Source organism: Colletotrichum phormii (assembly GCF_030913505.1).
Source record: "Colletotrichum phormii strain CBS 102054 chromosome Unknown BDP81scaffold_5, whole genome shotgun sequence".
NCBI lineage: Eukaryota > Fungi > Ascomycota > Sordariomycetes > Glomerellales > Glomerellaceae > Colletotrichum > Colletotrichum phormii.
Genome location: NW_026851447.1, coordinates 2,150,831 through 2,164,038, shown reverse-complemented (window position 1 = coordinate 2,164,038; position 13,208 = coordinate 2,150,831). Strand labels below are relative to the sequence as shown.

Sequence of the window (13,208 nt, the reverse complement as noted above, 5' to 3'; positions counted from 1 at the left end):
ATTTCGGGTGACTGAAGAGTTGTTGTTGCTGGATACCCACCGCAGCCAATAGACGGTGAGCTCAAGTACATGAGGATGTCGCACATTGTGTTCTTGATCGTGGGACCTTGGCTTTGGAAATAGCGTTGCGTCTCACAGATTTCGACATTGTCTATGGTCCATGATAGAGTATCTCTCACTGCATGTCATAATATAAACATCTAATCGGCTGTGTAGTGTGTAGATAAGGCACGCCATATCGCGTGGGTTTTGTCACCTTTGTGGTATGGACCGAATGGCTTTGCCGGTGACACACTTACCATCACCAGCGCCCGTTTCTTTCGTTTTCCAAGACTTGCAGCGGGCCAATAGACGCGCGATCGAGAGAGTCGACCTATTTCGGTGGCTTTTGTTGAACATCCGCCAAGCGGGGAACCAAGACTTTGCTTGGCTAGAGGTAGCACAGCACACCTCTGAATTGCTACTACACGGATGAGGCATCTCTTCGAATGTCAAGAAGACCTGCTCTCTTTTTATTAGATTCAAGTTTCCTTGGAATCTGTGTTGAGTTTCCGAGGCATGGTTGTATCGACATTGGGCCCCGGTTCATCTTTCAGACCCGGCCTGGGCCTAGGCCTTTGAAGCAACAGACTCCGAGTTCGACGACAAAACTGCTAGTGCAAGAAATGGGCACCTTGCAGCATGCGAGGTAATGAGGAAGCTTGGGTAGACCGTAGGGAGGCACAACATGGTACATTTAACTCTCGGGCTACATGTGGTCGTTGCAAGTCGTTAGTTTGTCAGATGTCAGATGAGGATGGTGCAGGGAGAGACGCTTGCGGGCCTAGCTTTGCGGGCGCGAAAGAGTCTCGCCCGGATCCTTGAGCGGACACGATCTATTCGTAGGAACGCCGGTAACCTATTCTTAAGGTACACAGAGAGCGCTTTTGTGCGTCCCGCCAAGGCAACGGTTTGTTGGGCAATGAATAGTGAGCATGAGGAAGAGTTCGTGTATCGATTCAATCAACGTCAAGTGAGAAACGACAACCTATCAAGCAAGCGTAAACATACGGCAAATGTCGAGTAATCCGGGGGATCGCCACCAGGGTGAGCGTCGAGTGAGCATGTGGAAGAGCATACCGGGAGTCTCTAGTCGTAAGGAAAAGGGCGGTAGTAAATTCTGGGAGGGTAATAGGGTAGTGCGTCGATCTTGTTCTTCCTTGTTGCTGTCTACCTCTGCTTACTGACTTGAGCACCGCATATATCGAGTGGAAGAAGAAGTTGAGATAGTTCGGAAGCGGGCCTAGGGCCACTCCGAGAGCCTGGGACAGATCTGGCGATCGTGATTACCAACAACTGTCAACTCGGCTCAGTACCAGGGCAGGCCGCAGCCGCGATAGGAGAGCTCTTGTCGTCTGGAGGAGGAATTCAGGAATTCTACCTTCCCTTCCCTAAGGTGACCTGGAATTAGTAAGGAAAGGTAAGGTAGGTATGAGGTGGCCGGCTGGAGGTCAGCGAAGTATGGTATGTACCTGTACTTTCGTCCCCCTCCCACTCAGATGAGGAACGCACACGGAGCAAGTCCGACCCCACCACTGCATTCCAGCTTCCACCTTCCATTGTGACCTTGCAGCATGAGCAGCACCAGTAGCAGCTTCCGTCTGGACCTCCCCGCTTCCACCATTCCTTCCTCCTCCCGTCAAGCAAACCGACCTCCACTCTCTCCACTGACACCGGCCGGCGGACGTCAAGAGCCTAGCACTCCGACTCTCATCCTGGCAGTTCACTTCTGCATCACAATCCTTCGCTCCCGACCGCAACTCGGACACCAGTCATGACATCCTGCCCGCTCCGGTGTCCAATCAAGCAAGCCTAGAGACACTCGATGGTTATCAAACCAACATGGTGCCGCTGGGTGAATCGTGATGAGGTGAGGCCGGGGGCATGCTCATGCTCATGCTAATGGTCCAATGGAGAATCTGCACCTCGCCTGCCTCGTCGCCCGCAATACCTCTCCTGGTGCAGCAGGGTATCCGTACTCCGTACACTACGGATATACGGGCACTATCTTGACAACAAGACTGCACAACGTCTCGTTCAACAGCTCGTGTGCTGCCCCGGAATCTGCTGTGATCAGACATGGCATGGCACGATGCAGGGTTTAGCCAAGACAGCGAGTATCCAAGCGCGTGGCTCTCGAGCTCCCACTCCCAAAAAAAAAAATTTAAAAAAAAAAATTTGCCCAAAAAGCATACCCAAAACGGCACACTACGACCCTCCCGTGCCTCCCTCGACACCAACCATTGATCTCTGTGTCCCAACCCGTCGATTGCTATTCGACAGCCACCGATCGATGGAACCTCCTGCTGGTGCCGGGGAGCCTAAATGAACCGGGGGCTCTCGCAGAAGAGTGTGTGGATTGAAGGAACCAGTTGGGAAATCCTGGCTTGCGGCCTGCCTCTTGCCAGGCAATGAGCCAGCCTGCCGGTGCCCACCGGTTGAACCGCCGCCCTCCCGGCGGCCAGACTTTGAAAACGCCCGCTCGTCTGCGCAGTGCGGTGCTCCCATTTGTCTGTTGGCTCGTCGAAGCCTGTTCACGGAGCCGACGAGCATATTTCCCCTCCAAGACAGCTCAGGTCAGGCCAGGGCATGCCGTACGCCCTACCGAACCGCTGCCATCCTCGTTTCCTGTCGCGCAATGATATAGAATACTGCCCATCTTTCGAGGCGGACGTCGGATACAAGACATTAACACTTCGGAAGCTCAACGTTGAAAAAGATATGCCCTTGGAGTGGGGGTTTCTCTCGACGACCCCTACCAACCGCATTACATCTTTGGGGATACCCCACCATCGCCCACGCTGTACGCTGCGAGCCATGACGTTGGCTAGCCAAAACCCCTGATAGAGGGGTCCCCCTCAGGGTCTTGAGTACGAGCCTACGATGTGCGAGCCTGCGAGGTGCGAGGTGCGAGGTGCGAGGTGCGAGGTGCGAGGTGCGAGGTGCGAGAGTCAGGGAGCGGGCTGGCTGCGCGATGACCTGATGCGACGAGCATCGTTGATGTCGCGTGCATTCAACAGACATTCAGTCGACGCCAACGCACGCCAAGAGTGCCTTCATTGTTTAACCCGCACGGCATGGGGGATCGGCCAAGATGCGCTGTGTACCTACACTGTAGTGTAACAGCAGGAGAGGGCAAGCCCACGTCCAGCAAGTGCTAACTTACAATGTACAATGCCATGCACCCCGGGTGCGTGCGGCATCCCGCCAGCGAACTTCGAAAGCGTGCCTGTCGGGCTGCCAGAGCGAGTTTGGCGCTTTTTGCCGAATAGACGACGGACCCAAGGTTAACAAACACAGAAGAGATGGCTATCACTCATCCGTACCATATGGGACAACCATCACTCTCGGACTCGAAGGTTTTCTTATCTCGCCGCCAGCCCGGCCAATGAGCTTACCACGTCATGCGAGCCACAAGCTCAGAGCTCCCCATCACGAGAGTGCCGACAAAGTAAACGCAACTTGAGAGACTCAGGGGAGATCTTCCACCGGGCACCTCGAGTGTACTGTACCACCGTCTACGAATGCTACGACGGCCACGGCAGCGGCAGGCTTACGAGTAGGGGACAGGGTTCGGGTGCTTCGTACAGGTACAGATACAAGCAGCCGTCCCGCAGACCTCGTTCCCCCCCTTCTCCAACTGAAAGACGCAGACGGGGCGAGGGCACGCAAGAATGAGACTGAAGGCTCATGCAACCGCGCTTGCGCCCGCAAGCCGTACGCCGGGGCCTTCTTCGCCTTCTGTTACTAGTGTGTTGCCAACCTTGCCCCCGCTATGCCGCCCGCTGCGTCCCCAAAGGCAAAAGCCAAAAACGCCCCATCCTTGGGTGTGTGGACTTGCTGATACTGGGCAACTGTAGACGAGTGTTGGGGCCCATTCTGGCCCATGAGGAACGGGGACAAAGGTACCTCTGCTTACGTCTTTGCGAGACGCGGTACAAGGGCTGAGGGCTGCCGCGAAAGCCAAAGGTAAGGGTAAGCTGTCTTCTCTCTTTAACTGAGGGTGCCCGAACATGGAAGCAGACGTGGACGGACGGACTCGACATGGAACTGACCACCAACCCGACACTTCCTCTGACCCCATGAAAATAATTCTGTTCCCGTCCAGTACCGATCTGATCTGCTTCGTCTCAAACATAAACCTCACACACTCCCAATAATCTCTTTAACTGGTCTTATTCTGGCAGCTCACAGCTCCCACACCCCGAATTCCGGCTGCTTCTCCCCCAAGAACCGGGCTCTGAGGCACGCGGTAATGCAGCCTGTGTCGTCAACGTGCTAGACGGCAGGCACGTCACCGCATTTCAGGGGCCAGCAACTACGCGAAGCAACCCAGGATACGCCAAAAAAAAAAAAAAAAAAAAAAAAACCACCCACCAAGTGGAACATCGAGCCCGTGTGAGCCAGCTACACGCGGCTGACCCGACGTCTCCGCAAGGTTGAACGGCCGTCACGAGACCAATCTCAGGATTTTTGGACAACGGGCGCCATGGGTCAGTGGTGGGATGCTTCAAAGATTGACGCTACTGTCACGAGACAGTTCGTCTGTCAGTACCTTTTACCAGAGGAGATTGAGCGCTTAGGCCGACCACTAGCTTTTGGTGACGGCTTGACGGATGAGACGTACTGGGACTGGATCAACAACAAGGCCAAACGCATCTTCTTGATCCTCGTCGACCTCAAGATTCCAGATCAGATCTTCGGCATCGTCGACGACTCGTGGGACGACCATGACTTACCCATTTCTTCCGAGCATGTCGAGCGGCTCAGGTTGACGGCTCAGAGGGACGACAAGATTGAACGCAAGTTTTTCAGTCGTCAGTTCACCTACTTGCTGAAGCCCTTCCAACGAGGCGACCACGTCGTCTTCAATGAGTACGAAATTGTCCCTCTCGAGGTCATCGAGCGCCGACCGGCGGGGAATACTTCGGTAGACAAGGTTGTTCTCCCCAACTGTCCCGGTACAGTCTTCTACCGACGCCGCATCCCGCTTGGGAACGGCTTCGGCCAGCTTTCCAAAGGCGAGTTCGTTGAGATCATCAACAGCATCAGGGGGATCCAGAATGACCACTTGGTATCCTACTACGTGTCATACACGCAGATCGGTGCGGCATACGTCCTCTTCACGCCTGCTACCGACTCCAACCTGAAGTCTTTCTTTGGCAACACGCCATCCAATTTCAAGAATCTTCCCAAGAAGGAACGGAGGCGGACGGTTATGAACTGGATCCTCTGCCTTGCCGACACCCTCGCCTACCTTCACAGCAGAAGGCTATGCCACGGGAACATCAAACCTTCATCTATACTCTTCACCAGCCAACTTCATATTTTCTACTCGGATTTCACGAGACTAAACGCCGAGGTTTTAGCCGGTTACACGGACAAGAATTCGTTCGACCGGGAGTCATACGACTATGCAGCCCCCGAGCAATGGTTTCGCCCGACAGGCGGTCCGACGAGTCCTTTGGGTCGTATGGCGACGATGGCGATATCGACGTCTCCGGAGACGCACACCAATTTCTCCATTCCGAGAAGTGACAACCCGGGTAGCCCGAATGCGATGTTGAACACGCCCAACCCGCATCTGAACCCGCAAGCTGCCGACATCTTCTCCCTCGGCTGTGTCATATTGGATCTGGTGAGCTTCCTCGTCAAAAAGACGACAAAGAGTTTTGCCGCACATCGTGCTGCCAAGCACAAGACCCCCGGTCGCGGTGGTGCCGTGTTGGATTCGTCATTCCACAAGAACCTCGGACAGGTCGAGTCTTGGATGTCGACATTGGCAAAGGAGGCGTCAAAGAAGGTCTCCGAATCCGACGGAGGTTTCGTGTTCCGAGGCATCGTACCTCTGATGCATATTGTAGCCCGTATGCTGTCGGCGAATCCAATGGATCGGCCCTCGGCGGCCGAGGTGCAGACTCAAGTCTACCAGATGTTGACCAAATACTGCGACATCAAGGAGCCTCACTGCGTTCATCAATACGGAGGCTGGGACTTTGGCATGTCACACTTGCGCATACAGCCCATCAGCCCCAACGCCGAACTCATGCCGCAGCCTATCCGACAGAACTCAATACCGCAGCTGCTGCGACGTGGCAGCGAGAGCATTGGCAGCATCAGTCCGAGAGGGTTGTCCCATTCGAGAACGAACAGCAGCGGCGGTATGTCGAATAACAGCGGGATGAGTAGTGCGGCTAGCAGCGACCAAGACCGAGACCTCGGCCCCGGATTCACTGCCATTCGGAATATACGGGTGCCACCGGTACGATCACCCGGGCCATGGGACTCGAGCCCCGGTGTTCAGGGCGGACGTGGTGACCAAGCTCCGGTGTATTGAGGACACGCATGCTCCATCGACGCGAGGCCCGCATGAAAGGGCGAGGCAGGACGGCTCATGAGCGATATTCAAACCTTTTTTTTTTTTTTTTTCTTTTTTCCATTGGGTTGGCGCAGTCCCGATATCGATACCACACACAATGCCGCCTGGATTTTGCATCAGAATCTGAATGTTAGATAAACAAGGGCGGGGAGAATGCGCGCTCGAGGTCATGGCATGAAATGTTTTGATGGTGTTTTGTTTCTTTTGTTGCTCAGCGATACCTCTGCCGCAGTTGCCCATCGCACATAGGTCTGCACACAAAGCAAGCCCTAACCATAGTCGCAAAAAGAGAAGTCGAGATAGGAATGAAGATTCGACATTGAAATCATTTTATCCGTACGTGGTTGTAATCATCGAATGACCAATGGTTTCTTCTTCATGGATTGACTGTTACGTACGGGGGCTCGAGCCGGGCCATCTACCTAGCAGCGGGTAGGTAGTGTAGTGTGAGGAGGGCGGGGCAAAGATGGGGAAAAAATGAATAGGTAGCGCGGGGATGGAACGACCACGAGAGCGAAAGGGAGGGGGGGACGAAGCGGTCCCTTTTTGTACGTAACGAGTTTTGCTAGCAATGACTTTTTTCCTTGCCTAACGCTGGTCCTCTTTGATTTCAATACCGACACCCAGGGTAATTTCCGCTGGTTTGCTGGTAAGAATGGCATTATTCGTACCACCGGTTACGTGATGGACGTGAATCCATCGAATGGGCAGTTTACATGACAAACGGAATTCCAAAGAGGCTTTTTTCTTAGCAGGGGGGGTTGTCTGTGAGCCTGTGAGGAGTAACGAGTGAGGTGAGGCTTCCTCATCCCTTTTGGGGTGTTGGGGGCGACGGCGGCGGCGTGCCGCACGAACTGCTTCTTGGGAACACTGCGACAGCGAATCACATTTGGGTGGCTAAGGTCGCAACAGCCTGGCATGCTTGTTGGTTCGTCTTGCCCACCTGCCTGACTGAGGAGGCAGGATTGGGATTGAAGCTGTTCGGGGCAGCGGGGGAATCGAATTGAACCGGACTCTTTGGGCTTTTGCTTGTGCAATGTACGGGATAGATGTGGTTTTGAATGGGATTCCGAGCTGGTTCGTGTTTATTTCGAATACATGGTATGGAGTACTCCGTACATACAGCTGTTGAACTCATCCCTGCGAAACGGATGAACCCCGCGTTTTGGAAGAGGGAACCAAAAAGATACAAGCGGGGGGGATGGATAAACTTCATGGGTCGAGGTGGTGCGACGACGTTTCCTAGCTGCTGAGACCCTAAGCAAGTCTTTTGGGTACAGCTGTCCGTACAGTGTAAGATACGGATGTGTTGAATTTGCGTTCATGGTTCTCCTGAGTCTGGTATTTGAGGTTTCGTTTATGGGCGTAAGGATGATGATTACGTGCTCCTCCGAGTTGGGTTTCCGGTTCCATGTATATCCTAATGTGTAAGTCGAACATGAACTTGGACATGTTTTCCTCTTATGCTTTGCTTCTTTTCGTTGTTGATGTCGAGCTTGTTAGTGGGGTGTGTAGTACGAATTCACGGAAAAGTTTGTTCGAGTCGTCTAGCAGATGGCGTTGGATGTGATGGGAAAGCCACACAAACTAAAGGTAAACCAGGCCGAGAACGCGAGCTTGGATTACATCGGGCTTTAGCCCTCGACGATGCGGTACTTGAAGAAGGTATGCTTCCAAGGTAATCAATGTCCTTTGCTGTCGGATGCTGGTTGGCGTGGAAATGTAAGGGTCCGACTTAACATCGCTGTGGTGAACTGCGGAGAGGGAGATGAACACGGGCAATTGGTACTCTCGAGGCCTTTCGTTTTCTGACTGGACTGAGTACGTGTATCTGCATTAGTTCTACCTGTCTGCTTACTGTCCCACGGGGATTAGATCCCGCGTGGTGATTGTTTCTTGTCGTTGACTAAAGGGTTTGAGGTTGTAGTAGAAATGTGTAATTCATATTGTTATCCAAAACCGTTACTCATACTTCCAAGTGCCACTGGACTTATGGGGCAATTCGTTCTGTTTTCACAACTTTCAGCTAGCGGGAGTTAGAACAATTGAAGTTGCTCATGGTGTTCCGGGGGCAGGGTAGTTCTGTTGGCTGAAGATCTGTTCTATCATGGTCATGGGCGCGTAGGTGGTGATGTGATGTTCGAGATGTGTGTAAGTCGCTCGTCCTCTCGGAAAAGCCCTGATAGTTCTCAATTCTATTGAGTCAAGAACTTTAAATGGAGTTCTTGACACTGTAATCGCTTTCAATGATATTGTATAATGAGCCCTTTAGTTCCAAGTATACCTCAGGTTCGATGTCATTGTTGAAGGCAGACGTGGGATTGAGTGTAGACCAGAAGCTCGTCTATAAATCTTATCAGAAGAAGGAAATCTGCTAGAGTCCCTGAACAGCATTATTCTCTAGCCCTGCAGAGGTTTGTTAGGCCTTCATACATGATAGATCCATGGTATTAGTCCAGTCTCTTCTCCGTAGACTTGTAGTTCACGACTACCTCAGGTATTCTTCAGAAATCCCTCATCCTGCAAACTTTTCACAGTGATCCCAGGCAATCCTATTCTACCGAAGAAAGTAGGATTCGGGACGGCTACGAGAAAACGACTGAAATGGAGAATAAATGGGAGGCAAATACAGCTAGACATGCCGCTGAACCAGTCAGGCCAAAGACGATGTACCTACTCTCAGCTCCGAACCTCGTCTTGGATATGCCCGACAACATCGAAATACGGCGACTTCTTGATCCGATCCTTGTTATACTGAATTAGATCCGTTTTATAGTGAGATTAAGGTCATAAAGATCTCGTAACAGGGCTATTACATCTGTCGATATATCAAAACGTGGGCTACTCCTCGCTTCTCGCGACAAATTTGATGGGCCATCATGGGGGGGGGGAGGTAAGTAAGTATCTTGCCACGACCTCAGCTCTAGCTACGAAGCCTCGAAGAAGGCTTCTTCAAAGTCTCAAGTCTTACGCGGTGACACATCTACCAGCACATCACAAGAACCCGTTGCCTTGATTCGAGGGGATCTCCTCCGATGGAAAGGCAACCCTCGACGACGTCCGTTCCAGACGTAAGACGGCCGACTTTGACGACTTCGAAGACCTCGACAAACCTCTAGACTGGCTCTTTTGTGTAATGTCTCGTAGGTGGAAAAAAGTACAACGGACCCCATAAATGACATAACGATTCGCGAGAGAAGCCCGGTCGAAGCCGCCTTGCTGGCGTGACTGTAGACGTACTTCCAGCTTAGCCTAGCTGCCCTCATCACCCGGTAGACCAGGTTACGTACCTCTTTAGAGCTTTGGCAACTGCCAATGAAGGATCCTCATCTGGGTCGCTACGAGGGACCCTCGACAGAGTAATAAATCTACGTCCTCAATGTCGCGGCCCGTAGAATCACGCGAAAGCAGAACGAAACAAGCCCGGGCTCAGGGGGTTTTCCCCTCAGCTCAGCTAGTTGAAGCTTCCCGTCATCCATTTGGAAACTATGCTGGGGCGTCTGTCATAGTCACGATTCACCCGAAGAATTATTGGTGGTCTAGTTGCGGGCGGCCTGCAACCTGTGACTTGGCCGGGGAGCCTACTATTCCCCTTATCTGATCATTCTCGCGGAAGTTGAAGCGAAAGAGACCACATAACACTACTTCTAGGATAGACGTAGAAGGGATTTTGCAATCCAGTCATATCCACCTAGGACACCCAAGACCATTTTCAATGACATGTCACCGCGAAAGCAGACCGATCTAGGTCTACTCGTCAAAGACCACAACCACACAAGCCGATGACCAAGTTCCTTGACAGCTAAGCACAACTCACCAAACGGACAGAGCAGTGTCTTTCATCTCTGTATTTGATGTAGGTCCTCACAAGGCAAGCACCAAATACTGTTCACATGATGCCTTGTCTGAGAAAATCAACGGACTTACACCGCACAGTGCGGACGAGCGTTGCACAGTCACCAAGCCCGCGATGAGTCTGTATCCACCCTCCCTGCCTGCTAGAAGAAACCAGAAATCGATACAATCTGGTCATATCTGCCCTTACCTCGTCCATGTCTCTAGAACTGTTATAAATTGCCCTTCTGAGGTCCAATATATGAGAATAAGAGACACAGAAGGGGTGAGAACCAATGCTTTTTTCCATCGCCTACGAGCCAGAACCACGTTGCACAGGCATCACATCACGTCTTGTCCCTCGATATTCGAACGGATGTCAAAGTTCGACACCATACCTTAGCCGGGAACACCCCAATACTCTGCTGCGACCGCTTGGTGGATTTGCGGGAAGCAGACGTCAACCCCCGTTTCGCGTTGCCGCTGAACCAGGGGAAGGGCGATTTGATGCTCGACCAGGTAGGCAGACTCGCAAGTTGCAACCTCAGAGTCGCAGCTGGGATTCGTCGCCTGTGTGGCATGGCATGGCATGCGGGGGCCGGAAGTGGAGGTGGGTTGAGGATCTACCTCTCTGGAACATGCCGAATGCGCAGGCTTCCATGTTGCATTTGGGCGAGCGACACGGCGAGGGAGAGGGTTTTTGCTTCGCATAGTGTGCTCGTTGGCTGCATTTGGCTTCACCTTGGGAGATGGCCGGGAAAAGTGTGGCCACGACGTCTTCGGGGCAACGCGCCGAAGCCGTCCCAAAACCGAACTCGCCGGTGTAGAAGTGGCCGACTCCAGCAGCTTAGCTCCCCGCACCATTGGCATCTCTTGTCGCGTTTTTCGAAGAGGATGAGGACAAAAGCCAAGCGATTCGAGTGCCGGACGATGGGATGGGATTCTGAAAGGCTAACCTAGCCTTATTTCGGAAGTGAGGTGTCACTGCCCTTATCTTCGCCCAGACCGAGAGAGAAGATCGCCCGTCGCTTTTCTGATAGGCGCGCGGCGTTTGCTTGGCAATTGGCGTGCCCGTTAGACCCTTACTATTTCCCGCTGGCCTCGTTGTCTGCCCATCGCATGCTGAGGGCCCTCAAGTGTCGAGCAGCAACACCCCGCCTTCGTCAATCTCTACTTCGTATGGATACCGAGCTGCTAACATCTTTCACGGATGCCGCGGGGGCAGGCGTGGGAAGGTTGAGTCGAGCTTGTCAATGAGGCGACGAGGGGTTTCCCTTCATGTTTCAGTCCATGCAGGGTGCCGGCCAGCAGGGAGCATTTGTGCTGCTTGCAAATAAATGTTCTGACGACTTGCCAAACGAGATGGAAGGGCCACGGTGAGATTGTCGACAGTCGTATCAAATGCATGTCTCACTGAGACGGTCAGTTGCCAAAGGCTCGTTGCCATGGGAGCTTTCTTCCTGTGTTACCAAGGAGAAAGCTCCTTTGCGCTTCGCATTGCTTTCTTTCGTCGTGTTATGATTGCTCCTGTTGGATGAGCAACACGCGGCGGGGTGCGCCGCAAGTGATAGCAAACGGTGTCACTGATGCAGCTGACGACCCATTGCATCACCTCGCTGCGGCATGCCACCTTCTTCAATGCTACGACGCACCACTTGCAACGGGCAATGGCAGAGAAAATGCGGCCAAGAGGCTCCTCGGAGGGATCCAACGACGGATTCGCCCAGGGTGTCAAAGTGCCGCAATGCAACGAAGCTGACGCCTGGGTCCACAGGTGACATCAATTCGTTCTCTGTCTGTTGCAACTTGCGAACCCTCTCCCTGAGTCCCTGCTCTTCAGATCAGTGGACTCGCGGACAAGGTGTTCCTCGAACGAAACAGAAGCCCAGGTTTTTCACTTCTTTTTTTGCAGTGCCCGTTGCAACCCTCGCCGGATAAGGTCCACAGGCAGAGAACGGGACCGGGGGTTAAGCTTACCCTGGTTCGTGTCAACGCTTGCCTGACTGCAGGGCCAAGAGGGATTTTCAATGAGACGCTGCGATCAGAGTGTTGCGTCATACTCATTATCCGGAAGCCATTATTGCTAGGCCACTTTTTCCTGCCGTGTAGCCGCCCTCGACCTTGGGGGCTGTTGGATACACCGTGAACAGGAAATGAAGACGGGAAAAAGGCCAATTTCCAGCCGCACCCTGTAGGATGACCATCGCTAATCTAGAGAGGTATCCCCGCAAGGTGGTCTAGGCGAGCCGGTGAAGAAGCAGAGGACATTAAGCAAGTAAATCGCGTCGTGGCTAGCCGTGGTGAGCTGGGGGGGGGCGAGGATGGAGTTCTCGCCGTTGCGTCGAAAGCTTGGTGAGCAAGGACCAGCCGGCAACAAGCGGTTCGTTGGGGAGACCATAATCCCTGGCACTGGTCGTCGCAATTGGGAAGAGGCATCCAACTTGAAGATGGCAAAGGCGAGGCAAGGCAATGTGGCGAGTTGAATGCCTCGCTGTCGCCGACCTCGTTTGTCGTTGGCTGTATCCTGCCGGAGCACTAAATCTCTGGCTGACAGCCTAGTATCAGCAGCCACCCATCAGCCAGAATAGCTCGGTCCGTTTCCCGGGTGCTCGACTCATGCTCGAGTGGACGTCGTGGAGTGTGGCTACGCGAGGCTAGTGAAAGGCGACAAAAAGTGGCGGGCTATTTTTCGGGTTGGGACAGTGAAGGAGCCGGTCTGGTTGGGCAGGCGTCAAAGATGGCGTAGCTTCGGGTGGATGGCGCCATGTTGTTTGTAGCCGTGGGGGCAAAAGAAAGAAACGACGGCCGGGTTTGCTTTTGTGTCTTCATTGTCTGTAGTCTGGAGATTGAAACAAGGGCAGAGTCTAGGAGTAGTACCCGCAACTCCGTGTCGACCCTGTGAGGTTATTTCCTTGATCGATTGGGATATGCTTGTTGTATCTGTAATTGCAGTGGA

The 13,208-nt window shown here is 53.1% G+C and overlaps 3 protein-coding genes across 3 annotated transcripts; 2 read left to right on the top strand and 1 right to left on the bottom strand.

Annotated features, from left to right (window-relative positions):
- Window positions 1–3,568: 3,568 nt before the first annotated feature.
- Window positions 3,569–4,405, bottom strand: BDP81DRAFT_422044 (uncharacterized protein). The gene has a single exon (XM_060589961.1). It carries the CDS (start codon window positions 4,175–4,177, stop codon window positions 3,728–3,730), a length of 450 nt encoding a protein of 149 aa, XP_060448516.1. The 5' UTR covers window positions 4,178–4,405; the 3' UTR covers window positions 3,569–3,727.
- Window positions 4,406–4,528: 123 nt separating this feature from the next.
- Window positions 4,529–6,376, top strand: BDP81DRAFT_313366 (kinase domain-containing protein; the record flags this gene model as incomplete). The annotated part of the gene is made up of 1 exon (XM_060583885.1): window positions 4,529–6,376. The coding sequence occupies one exon, from the start codon at window positions 4,529–4,531 to the stop codon at window positions 6,374–6,376; it is 1,848 nt and encodes a 615-aa protein (XP_060448515.1).
- Window positions 6,377–6,404: 28 nt separating this feature from the next.
- Window positions 6,405–6,915, top strand: BDP81DRAFT_422043 (uncharacterized protein). Its single transcript, XM_060589960.1, has one exon. It carries the CDS (start codon window positions 6,606–6,608, stop codon window positions 6,777–6,779), a length of 174 nt encoding a protein of 57 aa, XP_060448514.1. The 5' UTR covers window positions 6,405–6,605; the 3' UTR covers window positions 6,780–6,915.
- Window positions 6,916–13,208: the final 6,293 nt, after the last annotated feature.

Excerpts from the sequence above, each read along its gene's own strand:
- BDP81DRAFT_422044 (XM_060589961.1), bottom strand. The coding sequence starts at position 4,177 with ATGTTTGAGACGAAGCAGATCAGATCGGTACTGGACGGGAACAGAATT.
- BDP81DRAFT_422043 (XM_060589960.1), top strand. The coding sequence starts at position 6,606 with ATGGTGTTTTGTTTCTTTTGTTGCTCAGCGATACCTCTGCCGCAGTTG.